The sequence below is a fragment of the Oryctolagus cuniculus genome, chromosome 16, assembly GCF_964237555.1.
Source record: "Oryctolagus cuniculus chromosome 16, mOryCun1.1, whole genome shotgun sequence".
Lineage (NCBI taxonomy): Eukaryota > Metazoa > Chordata > Mammalia > Lagomorpha > Leporidae > Oryctolagus > Oryctolagus cuniculus.
The window spans coordinates 17,036,134-17,059,977 of record NC_091447.1 but is presented as its reverse complement, the minus strand read 5'-3'; the positions used below and the strand labels follow the sequence as shown (position 1 = coordinate 17,059,977).

The window sequence follows — 23,844 nt, the reverse complement described above, 5'->3', positions numbered from 1 at the left end:
TAACTGAGCAAGGGAAAAGCTGCCCATGACCTCACAGTAGCTGACCTAGGATCATTCACTAGGCCTTGACACTCTCCTGTCAACCAATTATACGATCTAACAAAAAATCCACATCAGACAAGACTGCTCTGTGACAACATTGGAAGAAGACAAAACATGGCCACTTGGTAAATGTGTCTGAAAACAGGCAAAAACAAGCCTCAAAACACCAAAACTCCTCCTGCCCAGCTAACAGGAGTGACTGGCTTCTTCCCAGTTACAGCTTGAGCTTTGCTGCTGTCACATAGAGAAGACCCAGTAAGATGCCCAACCACAGCATTGTCTCTGCTTTCATGCAGCACCCAATCCAGGCTGAACCCTGGGCATGGGATTCTCCCCACCCAACCAAAGTCCAAGCCCTGTCAATCCTTTCCAATGCCTCTCACTGAATGCTGCCATGACTGCCCATGGTATGCCCTCCCCCTTGCTGAGATGAGTAGTAAACACAATTTGTTCAAACACAGCTGGATTCTAGTGATCTCTCAGAGACTTGGCCTGACCATCATAAAAACCACAAACGCCTCACTGTTGGCAGATTGGGGCACAGATAAAAGTGTGGCACAGCTAGTGTTTTGGGTGGGGTTCTCCAGAGAGACTGAACCAATGGAATAGTGAGAGAGTCTATGAGAGGAGCTTTCTTAAGGGAAATGGCTCACTTGATTGAGGCTGCCCAGTGGGGCTAGGGAACCACAGGCCCCTCAGATATAGGTAGAATGTCCTGCACAAGCAGGTTGCAAGTTTTGTGCAACAGACCGCCAACTGAAGCTAGAAACCTTGTTTCCAGACCTGCCAGCATCTGCCTCCCTATAGCTTCCTTTGCTGCATGTGTAAAGGTGTGGCTTTAATCACATCTTCAAGTTAGTTGCAATCTTGCACCCAGAACTAGCAGAGGAGGGGGCTGAGCCACTAAGGGGAATCCATCTGTCTCCAAGAGACCCCCACTATCTCCATGAGCCCCAAGCCAATCAACATACAGTGTGTGAAACCCCCATCCAATGGGCACCCCCATAGAAAACCCAGTGGAAAGACAATAATGCCTTAAAAACCCTGGGCACTTCCTGAAAGCCAGCATCCTGTATATAAAATAAAAATTTATACCTCTTTTGCAAATTATTTCCCAGCTTTTTATTTCTATACTAAGCTAAGAAAAAGAACTCACAAAACTCATTCTGGCAACCGCCCTCCCCTCCATGCCTGGTAACACTGATTATGGAGACTAAGAAGTTCCACAGAACGTCTGCAAGCTGGAGATCCAGAAAGCTGGTAGCCAGGCTCAGTCCAAGTCCCAGGGTTTCAGAACCAGGGAAACCAATGATGTGGTTCTCAGTCCAAGGACAAGCGCCTGTGATGTCACAGGTGCCAGCCCCACAGTTCAAAGGACTGGATAATATGCACAGCAGGAAAAGAAGAACATCCCAGCCCTGAGAGAGAGAAACAGTTCACCCTTCTTCCATCTTTTCATTCCATCGGGGCCCCCAGCTGACTGGATGGTGTACACCTACATTGAGGGAGGAAGGGTTTTCTCCACTCAGCCCACTGACTCACCCACCTCGCAGACGCACCAGGCACAGCCCAGTCATTCTAATCACAAGCAAAATCACCTATTCCACAGGGGAGGACAGGTTCTACCCCTACTGCAGCACTGAGAAGAAATAATACTCTCCCAGGTGTCTGAGTTTCCCTTAATTCAGTCAAGTTGACACCCTCAAGCAACCATCACAATTGGAAAGGTAGTCCTGTGGCCACTTTCTTCCAGGTTGCCAATTTGCAGACATGAGAGCTTCACTCTTGCTACTGATACAATCCCTGCGAGTCTGTGTCCTATTGTCTGTGTGTTGAATTCCACCTCCACCCCTGAAAAAGTAGATGCTCTCTCCAGCCCAAATTGAATTTTTTCATATACTGTCTGAAATTTTGCATGTTGTGATGTATCTTTATTGTCGAAGACATCTACATTTTTTTCAAGTACAAAAATATCATCCAGATTCTCATTTGCAGACTCCCATTTGCAGATTCATAGCATTTTAAAGCACCACCTGTTCTTGGCTTTTATTTTTTTTTTTTCAACAAATTTAGCATTTAAATTGTTTTGAGACAAGAGGCAGAGAAGCAGTGGAGCCACCTGGAGATAATCATTCCAGTTATCTCAAGATCCACAGGAGAGGGGTTCGATTCCCCTTGCTCTAAAAATAAACAGAACCTGAACTTGGATCAGGTTCACACCAGTTTAGGGGGCGAGGCTGACCTAGATGTACCTGCACAGCTCATTGTACATTCTTTATATACATTAGCATGCCAAAGGACACACCCACCAGCCATCATGACCAGATACATCAGACCACATAAGGAGTGAAAAGGTGCAGAAGCTAGATTCTGGGAAATCTTCACCTACTTCCCAGAGAAACCAGAATATTCCTGCCCCTTATTAGAATGCACCTCCCCTCTCACTAAGTGACACCTATTGTGTTCAACACAGCTCAGAGGCAAGGCCATGCCACCCCAGTAGGCCCCACTCTGTCTGCTCTGTCTGTGGAGTGTGTATTTGTTTTCTCCACAGAACACTGACTGCTCACTATTCAGCATTCTCCAGTTTGTGCCTGAATTCCTTCTCAAAGTGAAGCCATGGATCCTCACTGTGCACCTCTCTACTGTCCAGTGCCAGTTTCTCATTTAACTGGCATTTGCCTTTATTTGCTTTTTCTTACCTTTTTACTTTCCCATAGCCTTCAGGCACGTATAAATGAACAATGATTTAATGTGCTAAGGAATCAAAGTGCAATGGGGGTAGGATGGGAGGGTGACGTAAACTCTTTCCTGATCGAAGACCTGGAACGCAGCTGTGGAAGGTGACCTTGGACCAGTCACCACACCTCTCTAGACATCAGGTTCCTCCTCCATAAGACGAGGTTAAGACGAGCAATAAACCCTCAAAGCTAAGACTGTCCCCAGACCCTCCTTGCCTACCTGAATGTCCTCATGTCTCATAAGCAGAGGAGTCTCTTCTACGATCTCGCTTCCTCTTGAGACCGCAAGTTCAGCCTCCCAGCTTCCATCAGGATGCACTTTCTCTTGAGTCAGGCAAAGTGGACAGTGAGAGAGAGACAGAGAGAAAGGTCTTCCTTTGCCGTTGGTTCAACCCTCCAATGGCCGCCGCGGCCGGCGCGCTGCGGCTGGCGCACCGCGCTGATCCGAAGACAAGAGCCAGGTGCTTCTCCTGGTCTCCCATGGGGTGCAGGGCCCAAGCACTTGGGCCATCCTCCACTGCACTCCCTGGCCACAGCAGAGAGCTGGCCTGGAAGAGGGGCAACCGGGACAGAATCCGGCGCCCCGACTGGGACTAGGCGGAGGATTAGCCTAGTGAGCCACGGCGCCGGCCTTGAGTCTTTAATCCTTTTTCTTTCCCAATAACTTCTTCCCTTTTTCTATCAAAAGCCTGACCCTCTATTCTCTCTCAAGAACTACGAGCAATAGACTTCTACAGCTTCTGTCTCCACAGCTCACCTGATGGGCTGCCCACCGACTCCACACCCCTTCGTTTACAGCGGGTCCATTAGAAAGCAGCCCGATTGTCAGGTGATTTGGAAAACACGTGTCCGAGATTCAGCAGGCTCGGCACAGACTCAAGGGAACATTGTTTTCAGAGAAGCACATGTTGGAAATGAATCGTTACCACAGCAGCATCACCAGGTAGAGTAATCAATATAGAATTACATTTAATAGCTTGTCTGAATCAGACTATATTTCTATTTTTCCATGAAATTAATCAGAAGATTTAATGGAAACCTTTTCTGGAATGCATGGTTTACATGAATGTAATTTTTTTTTATTTAATTGCCACTTAAGCAAATAGCTTAATTTTCACCAATTTATTTTCCTTGGCCTATGATTCAATGAACTTACAATTTTATCTATTTATTTATTTATTTTGCTTTTTACTGGAAAATAGCTAAGAAGTCAGCTGTCCCCTTAAAGGGCTGGACTGAACTAACAAGTTCTGTGCTGGTGAAAACCAGCTTTTGGAGCTTTGAGATAGAAAGTACAGTTTTGGTTATCTTTGCACCAAACTCCAAGTTGGTTTGCTCTGCTTCCATATTAACCAAGTTCTGAACCTGCCCCTGACAAGCCTCAGGCCTACGGAACAGACATTGTCAGTAAGGCCACAGATGTAGCAGTTTTCACAGTGCACTCTGTAAATATTCTCCTTTTAGCCTCATCACTCCGGGCACTCCGAACGGGAAGGTGAGCAATCCCCTTGATTCTCTCCACAGGCGCCTGGAGTCACTTGGAAGATAATCTTCCTTACATTCATGCATTCCAGAAACATTGCTTGAGCTCTTGCTGTACTAGAGGTCTTCAGAAAGCTTGTGGAATATGTGAATTAGGAGAAAAATTAGGTGTGGATTTCAAAATTTTTTTGTACCCAAACCAACTTTCAATTGCATTTTTATGAACTCTCCTCACAGAGATGACAATCAAGCCTGAAATCAAATACTAAAAATACCTTAAAGGATGAATGAAGAATCTGAAGTTGTCCATTTTCCTTGAGGAAAGGCAGTAATCAGTCCTCTGCGTGTATCGGAAACGAGAACTGGGAATGCCTTTTGCTTTATTCGACACCAGCTAAACCAACATCTTACGGAGGAAAAATGCCACGACCATTCTTATCATTCTTTTCCTTTGCTTTCAACTTACGTTTTAAAATTTTTTAGATTACCAGGTACTGTCCATACATTTTGATGGGGTACAGGACAATATTTCAACACATATACACAGCATAAACTGATCATACCAGGTTGTTAACCATCCCATTTCCTTGTCTTGTCTTTGTGATTTGTGCCTACTAGTCAGTCTGTTCTGGGTTTTATATATATATATATATAGAGACAGGCAGAGTTAGACAGTGAGAGAGAGAGACAGAGAGAAAGGTCTTCCTTCCGTTGGTTCACCCCCCACAAATGGCTGCTACGGCCAGTGCACTGCACCAATCCGAAGCCAGGAGCTAGGTGCTTCCTCCTGGTCTCCCATGCGGGTGCAGGGCCCAAGTACTTGGGCCATCTTACACTGCTCTCCCAGGGCCACAGCAGAGAGCTGGACTGGAAGAGGAGCAACCGGGACAGAATCCGGCACCCTGACCAGGACTAGAACCCGGGGTGCCGCACCACAGGCGGAGGATTAGCCTAGTGAGCCGCGGCGCCGGCCCTGGGTGTTTATATATTGTCATGAACCGTGCTACAGAACACCAGAATCAGTTACCTTCACCCAACTGCAGTGGCTGAACATGATCCAACATGTTCCCATTCCTCCTCTTCTACCCTTCCTACCCTTCCCACCCTTTGGTAATCACTATTTTTATGCAGATTGACTAATTTTTTTTAACTTCCACAAATGAGAGAGGGCATATGGTATTTGTCTTTCTCTGTCTGGCTTGTTTCCTTTAACATAATGACCTCCAGTTTCAACCACTTTGCTACAAATGTCAGGATTTCATTCTTTTTATGGCTGAATAATACTCCATTGTATAAATACACCACATTTTCTTTATCCGTTTACCCAATGATGGACACCTAGTTTGATTTCATATCTTGGCTATTATGAATAGTGCTGCAATGAAAATGGGAATGCAGGTATCTCTTTCATGTGCTGATGTCATTGCCTTCAGATGCATATACCCAGAAGCAGCATACCCTGGACATACCATAGTTTAAGTTTAAGTTTTCTGAGGAACCTCCGGGTTGTTCTCCATAACAGCTGTATTGATTTGCATTCCCACCAACAGTGTATAAGTGTTCCCTTTGCTTCACATCTTTGACAGCATTTTTTTTACAGTTATTTTTTTCTTTTTGGTAATAGTCATTCTAACAAGTAAACTGATGACTCATTGTGGTCTTCATTTGCATTTCCCTGATGTCTAACAATATTGAGCATTTTTTCATGTATTTATTGATCACTTGTATTTCTTGTTTTGAGAAATGTTGATTCAGATCCCCCAACAATTTCTTACCTGAACTGCTTTTTTGTTATTGTTGTTGAGGTTTTTGGGTTCCTTATAAATTCTGGATATTAAGCCTTTGACAGATGCATAGTTTGCAAATATATTTGCCCATTCTATTGGTTGTCTTTTCACTCTGTTTCTTTTGCTGTCCAGGAGTTTCTTATTTTGATATAATCCCATTCATCTATTTTCACTTTTGTTGCCTGTGCTTTTACAGCCTTATCTAGGAAATCATTGGCATGTGAATGTCTTGAAGTATTTCCCTGTTTTCTTCTAGTGGTTTCACAGTTTTATGTCTTACATTTAGATCGTTGATGCATTTTACAACTTTTATTTATTTCACTTATTTGACAGGCATTGAAAGAGGGGGAGAGAGAGAGAGAGAGCTGTAACCTACTGATTCCCTCCCCAGATACCCACTGGACTGACTGTACAGGCTGACTCCAGGAGACAGACACTCAATCTGAGACTCCCAGGTAGGTGACAGGGACCCAACAACGTAAGCCATCATCTGCTCCTAGAACGTGCCCTAAGAGGACACTGGAATCAAGGGCTGAGCCAGGACTCAAACATAGATAATCCTATATAGAATACAGGTATCCCAAGCAGCATATTGACTGGCAAGCCAAATGCCTGCCTGTTTGATGCATTTAGAGTTGATTTTTGTAGAGTGAGATGTTGGGGTGAGGGCTGTATCTTGTTTCAGTCTTCTGCATATGGATATCCAGTTTTCCCAGCACCATTTATTGCAGAGACTGTTCTTTCTCCAATGTGTGCTTCTGGCCCCTTTGTCAAAGGTCAGCAGATTGTAGACGTGTGGATTAATTTCCTGGGTCTCTATTCTGTTCCACTGGCCTATGTGTTTTTATTTTTATGCCAGTATCCTACTGTTTTAGTTACAATAGCTCTGTGGTATGTCTGGAAATCTGGTATCATAGTGCCTCCCGCTTTGTTTGCTTTGTTCAATATTGCTTTTGAATTCAGGATCTTCAATATGAATTTTAGGATTGTTTTGTCTAGTCACTGGAATTTTGATAAGGATTGCATTGAATCTATAAATTGCTTTGGGTAATATGGACATTTTAACATATTAATTCTTTCAACCCATGAACATATGTGGTCTTTCCATCTTTTGCATGCCTTCCTCAATTTTTTTCATCATTCATTTTCGTTGCCGAGGTCTTTCAAATCCTCGGTTAAATTTACTCCAAAATATTTTTTAAGCCATTGTAAATGAGATTGCTCTGGTAATTTCTTTCTCAGAAAGGATTAACCAACTGCAGAGGATTAATCAACTGTGCCACGGCGCCGGCCCCTAATAATTCTTTATATTTTTGTAATATCAATGGCAATATCTCATTTTTCACTTCTGCTTCTATTTACTTGAATCTTCTCTTTCTTCTTAGTTTAACTAAAAGTTTATTGATTTTGCTTCTCTTTTCAAAAAAAAATCACCTCTTCATTGATCTTTCACATTTTTTAAAAGATTTATTTATTTATTTGAAAGTCAGAGTTACACAGAGAGAAGAGAGGCAGAGAGAGAGGCAGAGAGAGAGAGAGAGAGAGAGAGGTCTTCCATCCATGGTTCACTCCCCAACTGGCCGCAACAGCCACAGCTGCGCCAATCTGAAGCCAGGAGCCAAGAGCTTCTTCCGGGTCTCCCACATGGGTGCAGGGGCCCAAGGAGTTGGGCCATCTTCTACTGCTTTCCCAGGCCATAGCAGAGAGCTGGATTGGAAGTAGAGCAGCTAGGTCTCGAACCAGCGCCCATATGGGATGCCAGCGCTCCAGGCCAGGGTGTTAACCCACTTTGCCACAGTGCCGGCCCCTGATCTTTTGTATTTTTTATAACTTTCTGCTTTATTTACTTCTGTTCTGAATATTTATTTCTTTCCTTCTACTATCTTTTGGTTTGGCTTGCCCTTGTTTTTCTAGGTCCCTAAGCGTGTTGATTTTGCATCCTGTGACTTTACTAAATTTGTTTTATTAGTCCTAACTGTCTCTTGGTGGAGTCTTTCAGTTTCAGTCGTTTGTGAACATGGGTAACTTAACTTCCTCCTCTCCTGCTTGTGTATGCCTTTTATTACTTTCTCTTGACTAATGACTCTGAGTAAAACTTCTAGTACTATATCAAATAAGAGCAGTGAGAGTGGGCATCCTTGTCTGGTTCCAGATCTTTTAAGAAATGCTTTTAGCTCTTCCCTATTCTATATGATGTTGATTGTGAGTTTGTCATAGTAGCCTTTAATGTTGAGGTACAAACTTCTATACCTAATTTCACATGGTTTTTTATCATGAATGTGGAATTTTAGCAAATGCTTTTTTATTTATTAAATGATCATATGATTTTATCTTTCATTTTGTGATATATTACACTATTGACTTGTAAATGTGGAAATATTCCTGAATACTTTGGGTAAATCCAAGTGGGTCAGAGTGAATGATCTTTTTGATAGGTTGTTGGATTCAATTTGCTAGTATTATGTTCAGAATGTTTACATCTATGTTCAGCAGGGATATTGGATCCAAGTTTTCTTTTTTTGTGGTGTTCCTGTCTGATTTTGGAGTTGAGGTAATGCTAGCCTTGTAGAATGAATTTGGAAGGATCATTCCCTTTCAATTTTTTGGAATGGTTTAAGTAAAATTGTTGTTAGTCCTTCTTTAAATGAAGACAAAATTCAGCACAGAAGCCATGTGGTCCTAGGATTTTCTTTGTTGGAAAATCTTTCACTATAGATTCAATTTCAATGCAGATTATTGCTCTGTTCAGGTTTTTCTGTATTCATGATTCAATTTTGATAAGTTGTATATGTCCAAAAATTTATCCATTTCTTCTAGGCTTTCCAATTTTTTTTTGGCACATAGTTGTTCATATTAACCTCTAATAATTCTTTTTTTAAGATTTTTATTTATTTATTTATTTGAGAGATAGAGTTAGAGACAGTGAGAGGTAGAGATAGAAAGGTCTTCCTTCCGCTGGTTCACTCCCCAAATGGCCACCATGGCCGGCGCTGCGCCGATCCGAAGCCAGGAGCCAGGTGATTCTTCCCAGTCTCCCACGAGGGTGCAGGGGCCCAAGCACTTGGGCCATCTTCTGCTTTCCCAGACCATAGCAGAGAGCTGGATTGGAAAAGGAGCAGCCAGGACTAGAACCGGCACCCATACGGGATGCCGGCGCCGCAGGCAGAGGATTAACCAACTGCGCCATGGCACCAGCCCCTAATAATTATTTATATTTTTGTAATATCTGGCCGGCGCCGCGGCTCAATAGGCTAATCCTCCACCTAGTGGCGCCGGCACACCGGGTTCTAGTCCCGGTCGGGGCACCGGATTCTGTCCCAGTTGCCCCTCTTCCAGGCCAGCCCTCTGCTGTGGCCAGGGAGTGCAGTGGAGCATGGCCCAGGTGCTTGGGCCCTGCACCCCATGGGAGACCAGGAAAAGCACCTGGCTCCTGGCTCCTGCCATCGGATCAGCGCGGTGTGCCGGCCACAGCGCGCCGGCCGTGGCAGCCATTGGAGGGTGAACCAACGGCAAAGGAAGACCTTTCTCTCTGTCTCTCTCTCACTGTCCACTCTGCCTGTCAAAAAAAAAAATTTTTTTATATTTTTGTAATATCAGTGGTAATATCTCATTTTTCATTTCTGCTTCTATTTACTTGAATTTTCTCTTTCTTCTTAGTTTAACTAAAAGTTTATCGATTTTGCTTATCTTTTCAAAAAAATCACCTCTTTACTTCATTGATCTTTTGTATTTTTTACAACTTTCTGCTTTATTTACTTCTGCTCTGAATATTTATTTCTTTCCTCTACCATCTCTTGGTTTGGCTTGTCCTTGTTTTTCTAGGTCCCTAAGATGCACTGTTAGTTTGCTTATTTGACAGCTTTTTTTTTTTTTTTTGATGTAGGTATTTATTGCCATAAACTTCCCTCGTGGTACTGTTTTTGATGTGTCCCAGGAGTGTTGGTGTATTGTGTTTCCATATTTGTTAGTTTCCAGAAATTATTATAATTTCCCTTTTTCTTTTTTCAGTGACCCCACTCAGGATCATGTTATTCAGTCTCCATGTATTGGTATAATTTCTAAAGTTCTTTTGTTGTTGATTCCTAGTTTTATTCCGTTGTGCTCAGAAGACATATATAATATGATGTTGATATTTTTTAATTTGTTGAGACTTTCTAATGACTTAATATATTCTCTATCCCAAAGATGTTCCATGTGTTGATGAAAAAGGATGTGTATTGTGCAGCTGTTACATGGAATGTTCCATAAATGCCTGTAAGGTCTGTTTGGTCTATAATGTACTTAAACTGATGAATCTGCGTTGATTTTTTTTGTCAAAATGATCTATTGATGAACATGGGGTTCTGATGTGTCCCATTATTTTTGTATTGAGTGTGTGTGTGTGTTTTGACAGGCAGAGTGGACAGTGAGAGAGAGACAGAGAGAAAGGTCTTCCTTTTGCCATTGGTTTACCCTCCAATGGCCGCCACGCTGCGGCTGGCGCACCGCGCTGATCCAAAGCCAGGTATCAGGTGCTTCTCCTGGTCTCCCATGGGGTACAGGGCCCAAGGTCTTGGGCCATCCTCCACTGCACTCCCTGGCCACAGCAGAGAGCTGGCCTGGAAGAGGGGCAACCGGGACAGAATCCGGCACCCCGACCAGGACTAGAACCCGGTGTGCTGGAGCCGCAAGGCAGAGGATTAGCCTAGTGAGCTGCAGCGCCGGCCTGTATTGTGTTTATCTCTCCATTTAGATCTAATAAGTTTTTTATAAAATTGGGTACAAAAGCACTGGACACATGTACATTTATAGTCATCTTGCTGGATTGATTTCTTAATCACTACATAGTGACTTTCTTTGTCTCTTTTACAGTATTTTTCTTAAAGTCTATTTTGTCTGATAGAAGTACAGCTATTCTTGATCAATTTTGGTTTGCATATACATGGAATATCCTTTCACTTTTAGTCTATGTATGTCTTCACTGGTAAGTTTCTTGTAGGCAGCATATTATAGAGTCTTTTTTCTTTATATCCATTCAGCCAGTCTGTATCATTTCTTAAAAGATTTATTTATTTATTTGAAAGAAGAAGTAACAGAAATAGAGGGAGTGATACAAAGAGAGACTGTCCATTCACTGTTTCACTCCCTAGATGGTCACAGTAGCCTAGGCTGGACTGGGACAAGCCAGCAGCCTAGAACCCCATCCAGGTCTCCCACATGGGTGGCAGGGGCCCAAGTACTTGGGCTAGCATATGTAGCTTTCCCAGGCACATTACCAAGGAACTGGATCAGAAGCAGAGCAGCAGAGACTTGAACAAGCAATCTGACATAGGATGCCAGCACTGGAACCAGCAGCTTAACTTGCTGTGCCACCGATGCCAGCCCCAATCTGTAACACTTAATTGCAGAATTTAGTTCACTTATATTCAAAGTTATTAAGGGTAAGTAATGGCTTGGTTCTGTCATTTTTTTCATCAAAATGTCTTCTGCTTATTTTGAATATTCTTATTGTTTTTCTAGTGGGTAGACTTTCACACATGTTCATGATAACAGTTATCTTCTTTTGTGTCCATATTTAACACACTCAAAATCTTTTGCAACCCAGTGGTGATGAATTCTTTCCGTTTTTGCCTGTTTTGGAAAGTCTTTATTTCTCTTTCATTCCAATGGGTAAAATATTCTTGGGTTGGAAACTTTTTTCAAATTTCTTTTATATTCAAAGTTGGATATATCACTGCGTTTCCTCCTGGCATATAAAGTTTATGTTGAAAATCTTTTGTTAATCTAAAGGGGTTCCCTTAAAAGTGACCTGGCATCTTTCTCTTGTAAATTTTAGAATTTTCTCTTTACATCATACTTTTGGTGAGGGTCTTTTTTGCTTATATCTACTTGCAACTCCATCAGCCTTCTGTACTTGGATGTCTATAGTTCTCTACAGACTGGGAAATTGTCAGCTATAATTTCATTGAATAGGTTTGCTATGCCTCTACCCCTCCCTTCTCCCTCCCAGAATTCAAATATCTGCTCATTTAGAGATGTATTAGTCAGCTTTTTGTTACAACCACTAAAATATCCAAGAAGAACTAACTTATGAAGGAAAATTTACTTTCACTTACAGTTTTGGAGGTTCATAGTCCAAGGTCAGGTGGCTCCATTGGTCTGGCATCTGATGAGGGTTGAGGATGGCAATGGCAGAGCATATTGGAAAAACAATCACATGTTGAACCAGGAAGAAGAGAGAACAGCTGGACCACATTCAGCTCCAATAACCAACACTCTACTGAGAACTCATTCTGAGGACTGACCTTGTATTACCTAAGGCTCCCCTACGAGACCCACCTCCAAGACATCATAACTGGATCAAGCCCCCACCTTAAATCCATCAACCATTCACATTCATCATTAACCATAAACATAAGACTTTGAGGCTCAAACATCTGCATGAGTTGGAAAACCAAACTAGGCTCAAATTACAGTAAATGATGTCCCAAAGGTCTCAGAATATATCTTCATTCTTTCTTTTCCTTTTTTTGTCTGATTACAACATTGCAAAAGATCTTTCAGTTCTGATATTCTTTCTTCTGCCTGACATAGTCTGTTGCTCAGAATATTTTTTATTTGACTTGTGGACTTCATTTTTGAGCCTTCTGTTTTGTTCTTTTTCAAGATCTTTCTCTTTGCTGGATTTCACATTCATATAATGCATTGATTCCCTAATTCTGTTAACTATCTGTCTGGATTCCTCATACCTTTGTTTTGTTTTGTTTTGTTTTTTGTTTTTGTTTTTTATTTGACAGGCAGAGTTAGACAGTGAGAAAGAGACAGAGAGAAAGGTCTTCCTTTCATTGGATCACCCCTCAAATGGCCCCTATGGCCGGCACTGGGCCAATCCGAAGCCAGGAGCCAGGTGCTTCCTCCTGGTCTCCCATGCGGGTGCAGGGCCCAAGCACTTGGGCCATCCTCCACTGCACTCCCTGGCCACAGCAGAGAGCTGGCCTGGAAGAGGGGCAACCGGGACAGAATCCAGTGCCCCAACCGGGACTAGAACCCGGTGTGCCGGTGCCGCAAGCGGAGGATTAGCCTAGTAAGCCACGGCACTGGCCTCTTCATACCTTTTTGATCATCCTTCTAATCATTCTTTTTAACTCTTTATCAAGCACTTCACCGATTTCCCTTTCTTTGCAGTCTGATACTAAAGTATCACTGTGTTCCTTTTGGGGCCTTGCTTTTTCATGTCTTGTTTTGTTCCTGTGTTTATGTTTGTGCATCTGGCAGATCAGTTTTTTCACTTTAATTTAAAGGGTTTCTTTCGTGAGTTGAAGGCTATTTCCTGAAGATGTATCTTCAGGTGTCATTTTGGTGCTCTGCCTCGACTTCAGTTCCAGATGGACCCCATAGTGTAGTCTTCCTGTAAGCTCTTTTGCTGTAGTGGTAGCAGGTGTTTGGGATGTTCCTGGGGCCCAGCAGGGTTACTTAGATCCCTGGCATGTGGTCCCCCTGTCACTGCTCAAGGGAGGGTTAGAGATGCAGGAGTGGCACTGGGGCTTTAAATGACTGATGTGATTACACAAAGAGGGACATTGGGGCTGCACTATGTGAAGATGAAGGCAGACATTGGGGTGATGCTTCTACAACTCAAGGAGCCCCAGTGGTTTCCAAGAAAAACAACAAGTTCTACATGAGAGGATGAAACAAGTTCTCCCTCACAGCCCTTGAAGAACCAAGTTCACCAACACCCTGATTTCATTCTTGCAGCCCGCAATAGTGTGAGACAACACATCTCTGTTATTTCAGTCTCCAGTTTATGGTTCTTGGTGACTGCAATCCTAGCAAACAAAAATATACAGATTCACCAAATTTACTGAGAAGCACTGGGCACAAGTCACTTTGGTGACAATCCAGTAGCAAGGAAACAAAAAAGGGTCATTGTCTCCCAACCCTGCCACAGACCACATTAAACTTCAGCATCTCATGGGCATCCTGTCATTAGCAGTGATGCCCAGGGTGGGACCCAAAGGAAACTGCAGAGCTATCTAGCATACTGCAGTGCTCAGCAGATTCAGGGGCACCCCGGAATGAGGGCATCTCAGTAGAGGAGAAGAGGGAAAGCTGAGGCTGCCATTTGTCGGGAAGACAAGTGACAACCCCTTATCTAACGGGACTCCTGTGAACACATCAGGGCCATTACCTAGCAGGAGGCACAATTCCCTCATCCATAAGAAGAGCAAAAGTCAATGAAGCAACAAGTCTAATTTGATCAACATTTTCATTAAGAAAATGACCCGTAACTTGGCATTCTCTGCTGGGATTGCTGTGTTCATCTTGGGAAAAGCAGTCTGCTCTCACTTCCCATATCATTAAGGTAGAGTTGTCAACTGGACTCACTTGACGTCTGGAGGACACAGAAGTTTGGCAGGATTGCAGAGAGGATGGGAGGAAATGGGTTCTGAAAACATTAACAAGTGTAGTCAGCTATTTTGACCGCCAGTCAAGTACAGCATATACAACTACTTCAAGATGAAAAATGGGAAATAAAATAAGGGAAGGAAGAAAGAGAGAAGATAAAACAAAATGGTGATGGAAAAATATTGAACCAGTCACATCTAATTTTCTATGGACTTTAAATAATTTTAAGTTTCTTTGCAAGACAGGGCTTTGTTTAAAAATGCAAAATCTTATTATTTTAATGAGTCTTTTAGAGTAGAACCATGCAAAGGAGTACCAGGAACATACAGAAACATGTTGGATGATATAATTATCAATTTGTGATCAGTTAGTGTCATGGAGAACCTAAAAATGTTGCTATAATATACACAGGAGAATAGAAATCCTGGTGGTTTGAAGATATTGTCTACAAATATTAAATATACAAAATTTTGGGATTCATATTAATTACATAGTTTTAAAGGGATGTTTAAAGTATATTAATATAATTATAAAAAATAGAACTAACTGAAAAATAAGTATCATAGATATTGTTATAACTCTAAGTAATAGAAATACCTATGTTATGGGGCCAGCGCTGTGGCGCAGTGGGTTAAAGTCCCTGCCTGAAGAACCAGAATCCCATGTGGGCATTGGTTCTAGTCCCAGCTGCTCCTCTTCCAATCCAGCTCTCTGCTATGGCCTGGGAAAGCAGTAAAAGATGGCTCAAGTCCTTGGGCCCCACACCCCTGTGGGAGACCCGGAAGAAGCTCCTGGCTCTTGGCCCCTGGCTTCAGATGGGTGCAGCTCTGGTCGTTGTGGCCAGTTGGAGAGTGAACCAGCGGAACCAGATGGAAGACCTCTCTCTGTGTCTCTACCTCTCTCTGTAACTCTGACTTTCAAATAATAAAATAAATCTTTAAAAAAAATCGTTTTTTAAAAAAAGAAATACCTATGTTAGTTATATCATTATTTGCCCTTTTCTATGTTATTTTAAAATATCTGATTTTAAAAAAAAAACCTCTTATCTTCTTATCCAACATCTAATCTAAAATTGGACATGACAGTTAGCATTGTGAGTTGTATCAAATGTTTTCCTCTTTCTAGACTGTGGTCATAGTAATACAAGGTTGTGATGAGAATGAGAATCTCATATAAGAGGTGATGGTAGAGCACAAGCATTCTCAACACAGTGAAGACACTTATTGCTTAACCCTGTCCCTACTGTCCCCTGATGTATGATCATCCAGCCCAGCCAAGAATGCTTTGAACTCTGACAAGCAAATCCCACCTCCTTGGCCTGCCAGCTACATTTTAAAATTCTTCATTTTTAGAAAGTCCATTAAATTGTCCTCCTGTAGCTGCCACTAGTGGTGCTATCTGAGCCACAAAGTCCTTTGACTCAGCATTCTTTTAGCATTTAAATTCAACTAGGAAGGAGCATGCATTTGGCTTAGGAGTTAAGATGCTTGCTCCCCACACCCAGTTCCACTCCTGACTCCAGCTTCCTGCTAGTGCAGACTCTGGGAGGCAGTGGTGTTGGCTCAAGTGACTGGGTTTCTGCCACCCATGTGGAAGACCTGGATTTTGCTCCCAGCTCCTGGCTTTGGCCCCAAGTCTGGAGTCACTGTAGAACGTTCAGGGAATGAACTGGCAGATGGGATCTCCATCTGTCTTCCTCTCTGTATCTCTCCTCTCAAATAACTAAGAAGGAAAATTTCTATTCAGATAATTCATAAATTCTCATCTCCAAAGCTTCTCTTTTCCAGGTTAAAGGTTTCAATCTCTTTATTATGCTGGGTAATGCTTGATTTTGAGGTTCTAAACTACAACCTTCAGTTTCCTGCAAGCATGCCTCCTTTAAATGACAACATCTGGACTCAGAATGGAGTTAGTTTCTCCTCCCACATCCTATGCCCTTGCTCTAGATCATGAATGAGCAAACATTCTCTGTAAAGGGTTAGATAGTAAATATCTTCAGTTTTACCAGCCACACACATTCTGTGCAATTTCTCAACTCTGCCATCGTAGTGCAAAAGCAACCATAGATGATACACTGATGAATGAGCATGTTGAGCTCCAATAAGAGGATAAGACCATATTTGGCCAACAAGTCATAATTTGCTGACCTCTGTTTTAAATGATACTTTCTTCCTAAAGACAGTCTCCCATTGGCTTTTTTCAATGGTCTTACCACACTGTTGTATCTTTTGTCAGACTCACCACTGACCTGTCTTAAACAAAATAGCATTCATCTAAATGAGTTCTGGGTGCAAAGAGGAACAAAGACACAAGAACAAGGGTTAAGGGCCAGCATTGTGCTATAGTGGGTAAAGTCACTGCCTGAAGCGCCAGTATCCCATATGGGCGCAGGTTTGAGTTCCGGCTGCTCCACTTCTGATTCAGCTCTCTGCTATGGCCTGGGAAAGCAGTAGGAGATGGCGCAAGGCCTTGGGCCCCTGCACCCATGTGGGAGACCTGGAAGAAGCTCCTTGGTCCTGCCTTCAGATGGGTGCAGCTCCGGCCATTGCAGCCATCTGGGGAATGAACCAGCAGATAGAAGAGTCTCTCTCTCTTTCTCTCTCTCTCTCTCTGCCTCTGCCTCTTTGTAACCCTGCCTTTCAAATAATAAATAAATAAATCTTAAAAAAAAAAAAAAAAGAACAAGGGTTAGTTAACTTCATTCTTGGTACATGCAGCAGAGAGAAGCACATTAGAACACTCAGACTGGATCTTTCTTTTCAGTTTCTGCACAGATACAGCAGCAACCAGCCTTCACATATCAATGATGGGCTACCAAAATTGAGTTTAACACAGAGGAAAATTGATGGAAGTTTTGTCCGGATATGCAGCAGATCTGAATATTTCAAATGGAGAACTTTGCCTTCCTCTATATTACAAATCATCTTCATACATTCAATTCACCTTTCTAAACTGTTGTATGGCTTTTGGATAATTATTTTTATTATCTAATGAGTAGAGTTACATCTATGCTTTGCTTTGTTTATAAATTATTTTCCCCTTTATTCATAAGATGTTTATATCATCAGGGTATTTGCATGGGAGCAATTAATTAGCTACTAACGAGACACAAAATGCCATGCAATTCCTTTCAACAGTAGTTCATAATTCAATCCCATATTTTTCTTTTATTCAGATTCAGGAATGCCCTTAATTAAGATTTGCTATCATTTCCTGCCTTGATGATTCAAATTCTATAACATTACCATCCTTTTATTAGCACATGAGTGAAAAGGACATGAATTTGTGAGTCAAAATGCAAATACTAGTCCCATTTCCTTTACTTTTTAATTTGAGAGTTTAAATAAGCTAGTTAAGTCCTTTTTGCTTCTATCTCTTCATGCATAAAATAGAGAAAATAATACTTTCCCTGCTTATCTCACAAGTTTAATCATCAGACATGGACATGAATTTATTTTCTCTATGTATCCAATGTGATTATAATACAGTAAGATATTCAAAATATTCTGCTAACAGAAAAAGTAGGTATCCTGCCAACATTACTATGTAATCTCAATTTTCCTGGAAGAAACCACCCCAAAGAGATAGTATGTGTGCTAGAACTATGAGTGAAATCTATTTTGCTCGTTTCTGCCTATTTGTAATTTCTATTTTCTACAGTGAGAAAGTACTACTTGTATAGTAATAAAAGATCAAATTTTAAAATAACTAATTTTTGAATTATAAAGTAACACATTAATTCTATAATGTGAAAACCACAAAAGAGGATTTTTAAAAGTTGCATATGTTAGCATGCACATACTGAGGTGTTACTGCAACCTATGAGAGGAAAGCATTGCAGTGAGCCACCTCAAAGACTGCTTTCTTACATTCCATGCTTTTGGTATTTGGCGAGTTATCCCAAAAGCAAATATACATATCATGCAATATTTGAAATCTAAATCTCTTTGGCAATTTAAATAAGGAATTGAAATCGTCATGGTCATATAGTTGGAGGTGTAATGAAGCTCTATTTTGACTGATCTATAAAATTTTTGAAGTGACATTCTTTAAATGAACAGCAAAGAGGTTTGTTTTGTGGGGAGGACCTAGTTTGTAAATAATTTGAAACAAATACATTTAAATAGTTGAAGAATATAGTGAAAACCAGAGTAAAAAAGAAACATTTAAGTCTTTTAGGGGAGGAGAATTCAGGGTAAACTTTAGAAAAGTCAGATCTGACATTCTGCTCTGGAATTCATTCAAACATCTTTCAAAGCGTAGCTATTACATCTGAGTCACTCTAAATCAACTCCGAAATGTTAAATATGGGCAAAAACACTAAGGCTAGTGGTACAGAACATTAGGAACTTACATATGCTGAGAACACATTTTCTCCCCTTCCCATTACCAAAATGGTAAACAAAATGAAGTTTGTGATTGACTTTTTCACACAGCAGGTACATTTATCATTGTCCCTAACCCTAAAGCCACATATAAAAATCCCCCAGACAGTGGCCATTAAAGTAGATAGAAATCTTCCAACTGCTGGTTCACTCCCCCAAATGCCTGCAACAGCCAGAGCTGAACCAGGACAAAGCCAGGAGCTGAGAATTCCTTCCAGATCTCCCATGTGGGTAGCAGGAGATCAAGTACTTGAGCCATTGTCTACTGCTTCCCAATTGCATGACCTGGAAGCTGGATCAGAAGTACAGAGCACCTGGGACTCAAAACAGCAGTCTAATATGGGATGAGGTGTCCAAGTAGCAGTTTAGCCCATTGTACCACAATGCTGGCCTCTGAATGTTTATTTATTTATTTTTATTTATATCAGAAAGGTGGAGAAAGAGAAACAAAGATCTCCCATCCACCTGTTCATTCCCCAAAAACCAAGCAACAGCCGGAGCCAAGAACTCTGAGTCTCCCATATGGATGGTAGAGATCCAAGTACTTGAGCCATCATCTGCTGTTCCCAGGCACATTAGCAGGAAGCTAGATCAGAAATAGAGTAGAACTTGAATTTAGGCACTCTTATATGGGATGCAGGCATCCCAGGTAGTGGCTTAACCTGCTGCACCACAACACCTGCTCCCTATTGTTCACTTAGTTTCAGGTGGCTTTCTACAGTGGCAAAAGCTATTAAATAAAAAATAAATCTGTAAGGTAAAATATTTGCCCATTGTGTATTTTATAACAAACCTGTGTCTAGGTTATATGAAGAAACTTACAACTCAAAAATAAAAAGACAATCCAATTTTTAAATTGGCAAAAGATCTGAATAGCTATTTCTCTAAAGAATATAAATGAATCCCAGTAAGCACGTGAAAAAATGCCATCATTGGCCATCAGGGAGAATACAAATTAAAGCCAGAATAAGAAAACACTTCACACCTACTAGGATGGCTATAAACAAAACGACAGAAAACTAACATGTTGGCAAAGTTATGAAGAAATTAGAACTCACATTCTTGCCTGCTCAGGTGCAGCCACTTTGAAAACCAGTCTGTGGCCGGCGCCGCGGCTCAATAGGCTAATCCTCCACCTAGCTGCACTGGCACACCGGGTTCTAGTCCTGGTCGGGGCGCCGGATTCTTTCCCGGTTGCCCCTCTTCCAGGCCAGCTCTCTGCTGTGGCCCGGGAAGGCAGTGGGCCCTGCACCCCATGGGAGACCAGGAGAAGCACCTGGCTCCTGCCTTCGCATCAGCACGGTGCACCGGCCGCAGCGCGCCAGCAGTGGCAGCCATCAGAGAGTGAACCAACGGCAAAGGAAGACCTTTCTCTCTGTCTCTCTCACTATCCACTCTGCCTGTCAAAAAAAAAAACAAAAACAAAAACAAAAACAAAAACAAAAACAAAAACAGTCTGACAGTGCATCAAAAGGTTAAACACAGAATTACCATACAACCTAGCAATTTCATTCCTAGGCATATACCCTAAAAAAACCAAATCATATGTTCATGTTCACACAAAAATTTGTGCATCATATTTATGGCATCATTACTCACAGGAGCCAAAAGTATAAACAAGCCAACATGCATCAAGTGATGAATAAATAAGATGTATGACTACATGAAGGAATATTATTAAACCATCAAAATGGAATGACATACTGACATATGGCACAACTGGAAGGGATGTTAGAAATAGTCTTCCAGGGGCCGGCACCGTGGCTCACTTGGCTAATCCTCCACCTGTGGTGCCGGTATCCCATATGGGCACCAGGTTCTAGTTCCAGTTGTTCCTCTTCCAGCCCAGCTCTCTGCTGTGGCCCAGGAGGGCAGTGGAGGATGGCCCAAGTGCTTGGGCCCCTGCACTCTCATGGGAGACCAGGGGGAGGCACTGGCTCCTGGCTTCAGATGGGTGTGGTTCCGGCCGTGGCGGCCATTTGGGGGATGAACCAACGGAAGGAAGACCTTTCTCTCTGTCTCTCTCTCTCTAACTCTATCTGTCAAATAAATAAATAATAATAATAAAAAGAAATAGTCTTCCAAGTAAAAGGAGCCAGTCACAAAAGACCACATGTTACAAGATCTTATTTAAATACAATGTCTAGGACAGTAAATCTATAGAGACAGAAGGTAGATTAGTGGTTCCCTAGGGCTTGGGAAGAGATGACTGATGGAAAATGGAGGTCACTGTGGAGGATAAAACTTTCTTTGTGGTACAATGGAGATGTCCTAAAATTGATTGTATTGATGTTGGCACAACTCTGAATATACTAAAAATCATTGACTTAGGGGGCTGGTGTTGTGGCAGGGCAGGTTAAGCCTCTGCCAGATGACATCTAGATGCCAATGCTCTTATGTCAACCTGTTAGAACCTGGTCAAGTCCAGCCCTGAGAAACAGTAGACCTGCTCCACTTCCTATCCAGCTCCCACCTAATGCACCTGGGAAAGCAGGGGAAGATGGCTCAAGTGCTTTTGTCCCTGCACCCACGTGGGCGACCCAGAAGAAGCTTCAGGATCCTAGCTTAGGCTTGGTCCAGATTAGCTGTTGAGGTCATCTGGGAAGTGAACCAGTGAATAGAAGATCTCTCTCTCTCTCTCTCTCTCTCTCTCTGTGTGTGTGTGTGTGTGTGTGTATGTTTCTGTCTCTCCTCCTCTCTCTGTAACTCTGCCTTTCAAATAAATAATAAACAAATCATTGACTTATATACTCTAGATCAATGAATTATATGATACTACAGCCAGTATTGATAGGTAGCTAGATAGATAGGTAGGCAGATGATTGCATGATTGATTGACAGACAGACCAAGAGATCAACCCAGCTAGAGCAGAGGGCCAGCTTCCACAGCTGATCAGGTTTCAGTTAGGGTGGCCAAGCTATTTCTAATTAATGATATGCTTCCCTACCTCTACTTTCAGAAATTACCCAATCAAAGAAAAACAACTTGCTCAGGGGTCCGGCGCTGTGGCGCAGCGGGTTAATGCCCTGGCCTGAAGTGCTGGAATCCCATATGGACGCCGGTTCTAGTCCTGGCTGCTCCTCTTCCAATCCAGCTCTCTGCTATGGCCTGAGATAGCAGAAGAAGATGGCTCAAGTCCTTGGGCCCACCTTGAAGAAGCTCCTGGCTCCTGGCTTTGGATTGGCGCAGCTCTGGCCATTGCAGCCAACTGGGGAGTGAACCATCGGATGGAAGACCTCTCTCTCTGTCTCTACCTCTCTCTTTGTGTAATTCTGACTTTCAAATAAATATAATAAATCTTAAAAAAAAAAACTTACTCAGAATTTCTCCTACAAATCACTCCCTGGTACCTCACTGAAGTTGATTCTCTTTAAAAAAAAAAAGACATAAAATTGTTGATTATAACATATTTACCACATTTTTTTAAAAATATTTATTTTATTTATTTGAAAGGCAGAGTGACAGACGTGGGAGAGACAAACAGAGATCTATCTGCTGGTTCACTCCACAAGTAGCAGCAACAATTGGGCTGGAACAGACCAAAGCCAGGAGGGTCTCCCACTTGGGTGGCGGTGCCCCAAGTACTTGAGTCATCTTCTGTTACTTTCTCAGGAGCATTAGCAGGGAGCTGGATTAGAGGCAGAGCGGCCAGGACTCAAACCAGTGCTGATATGGGATGCCAGTGTCACAGGGGGCAGTTTCATCCACGGTACAACACCAGCCCATGACTGACGACCTATAAGAGGAAGAAACTGTACAGAAATTCTCTAGTTATTTTTATCTACCTTTACTCCAGTTCTCGAAATTTAAAAGTTTCACTTCAAACAGATGCCTAGCCTAGTGGTTAAGATACTCACAACCCATATCAGAGTGCCTGGGTTCAATCTCCATCTCTGGCTGCTGACTTTGGCTTCCTGATTTTTAATTCTGGGAGGCAGCAGGTGATGGCACTAAGTGATGGGTCCCAGGGGCCCATGTGGAAGACTTGTATTGAGTTTCCAGCTCCTGGCTTCACCCTGGCCCAGTGCCAGCTGGTCAGGACATTTGGGGATGTGGTTGGAAGATCTCTATCTGTCTCCAAGGCAACATTTTTCTTGCCAGTAATACTTTGCCTGACATTTTTTCCTGTCCCTTTTTCTATTTTCCTATAGCCCATATTTGTGTGGATTCTCACTGTTTGATTAATTAATTATTGGAAGAGATGAGTTTTTCTAGACCAACTACTTCCAGGTGGATGTGTCATGCCCCAGTCTGGCTGGGATTTTTCTCATTACTCAGGTTGTGGGTAACGATGATGAGTGGCAGTGGCTTTCTCTTCTCCCCTGATGCCATAGAGATGATCCACTTCCTCTTTGTATAGCCTTCCTGTGTGAACCCCATTTGACTCACTTCTTCTGTTTCTTACAAACAATGAAGTCCAAGAGCACTTCTGCTCCTTTTGCATGCATGCATCCTATGCAATGATAGTTTGGGGTCTTGCACCTCAAGGAGTAGCCCCTTTACTTTTGTTGGCTCTTTGAGACTTGCAATGTCTACACCTTCACTCCTCATTTTCATAAATACTCTCCTTCTCCATTATCATTGCTGTGGGAATTCATAGTTCCTTAGATTCACCAAAGTGGAAGTGTGCTCACTTTTTGCCTTTGGATGTACTATAGTTGGGATAATTCCATGAGCTAGAAGCTTGGTCCTTAGTGTGTCACTACTGAAAGGCAGTGGAACAATTAAAAGGTGGAGCTAACGCCAGGTAGATCATGGGGGTGCCACTCTCAGGAGGGATTGATGCCGTGCTCACAGGACCCTGGTTCATTCCTGAAAGACTGGGTTGCTATTTTAAAAAAAAAAGCAGGGGCCTGAGCTTGATCCCTTGCCACCTATGTGAGAGACCTGGCTCCAGGCTCCTGGCTTTAGCCTGGACCAGCCCTCACCAGCCCTGACTGTTGCAACCATTTTTGGAGCAAATCAGCAGGTGTCAGTTCTTTCTCTCCCCTTCTCCCTTTCAAATACATTTAAAAAATATT

At 42.3% G+C, this 23,844-nt stretch overlaps 1 protein-coding gene across 12 annotated transcripts in view; it reads right to left on the bottom strand.

Moving 5' to 3' along the window:
• LOC138845860 (uncharacterized) overlaps positions 1–23,844 on the bottom strand; it is a 159,251-nt gene that overhangs the window by 27,816 nt on the left and 107,591 nt on the right. For 8 of the 12 annotated variants that reach the window (XR_011383085.1, XR_011383083.1, XR_011383086.1 and 5 more), the window contains 2 exons: positions 12,148–12,197; positions 3,004–3,107 (listed from right to left, as the gene is read on the bottom strand). Coding sequence is in view for 3 of the 12 variants with exons in the window: in XM_070059673.1 (XP_069915774.1) it covers positions 14,216–14,477 (262 nt within the window). In the remaining 9 variants the exon portion in view is untranslated. Of the gene's footprint in view, positions 1–3,003; positions 3,108–12,147; positions 12,198–14,200; positions 14,478–23,844 lie in introns of those variants that run through there. The other 4 variants (XM_070059673.1, XM_070059674.1, XR_011383079.1 and 1 more) reach the window with 3 other exon arrangements.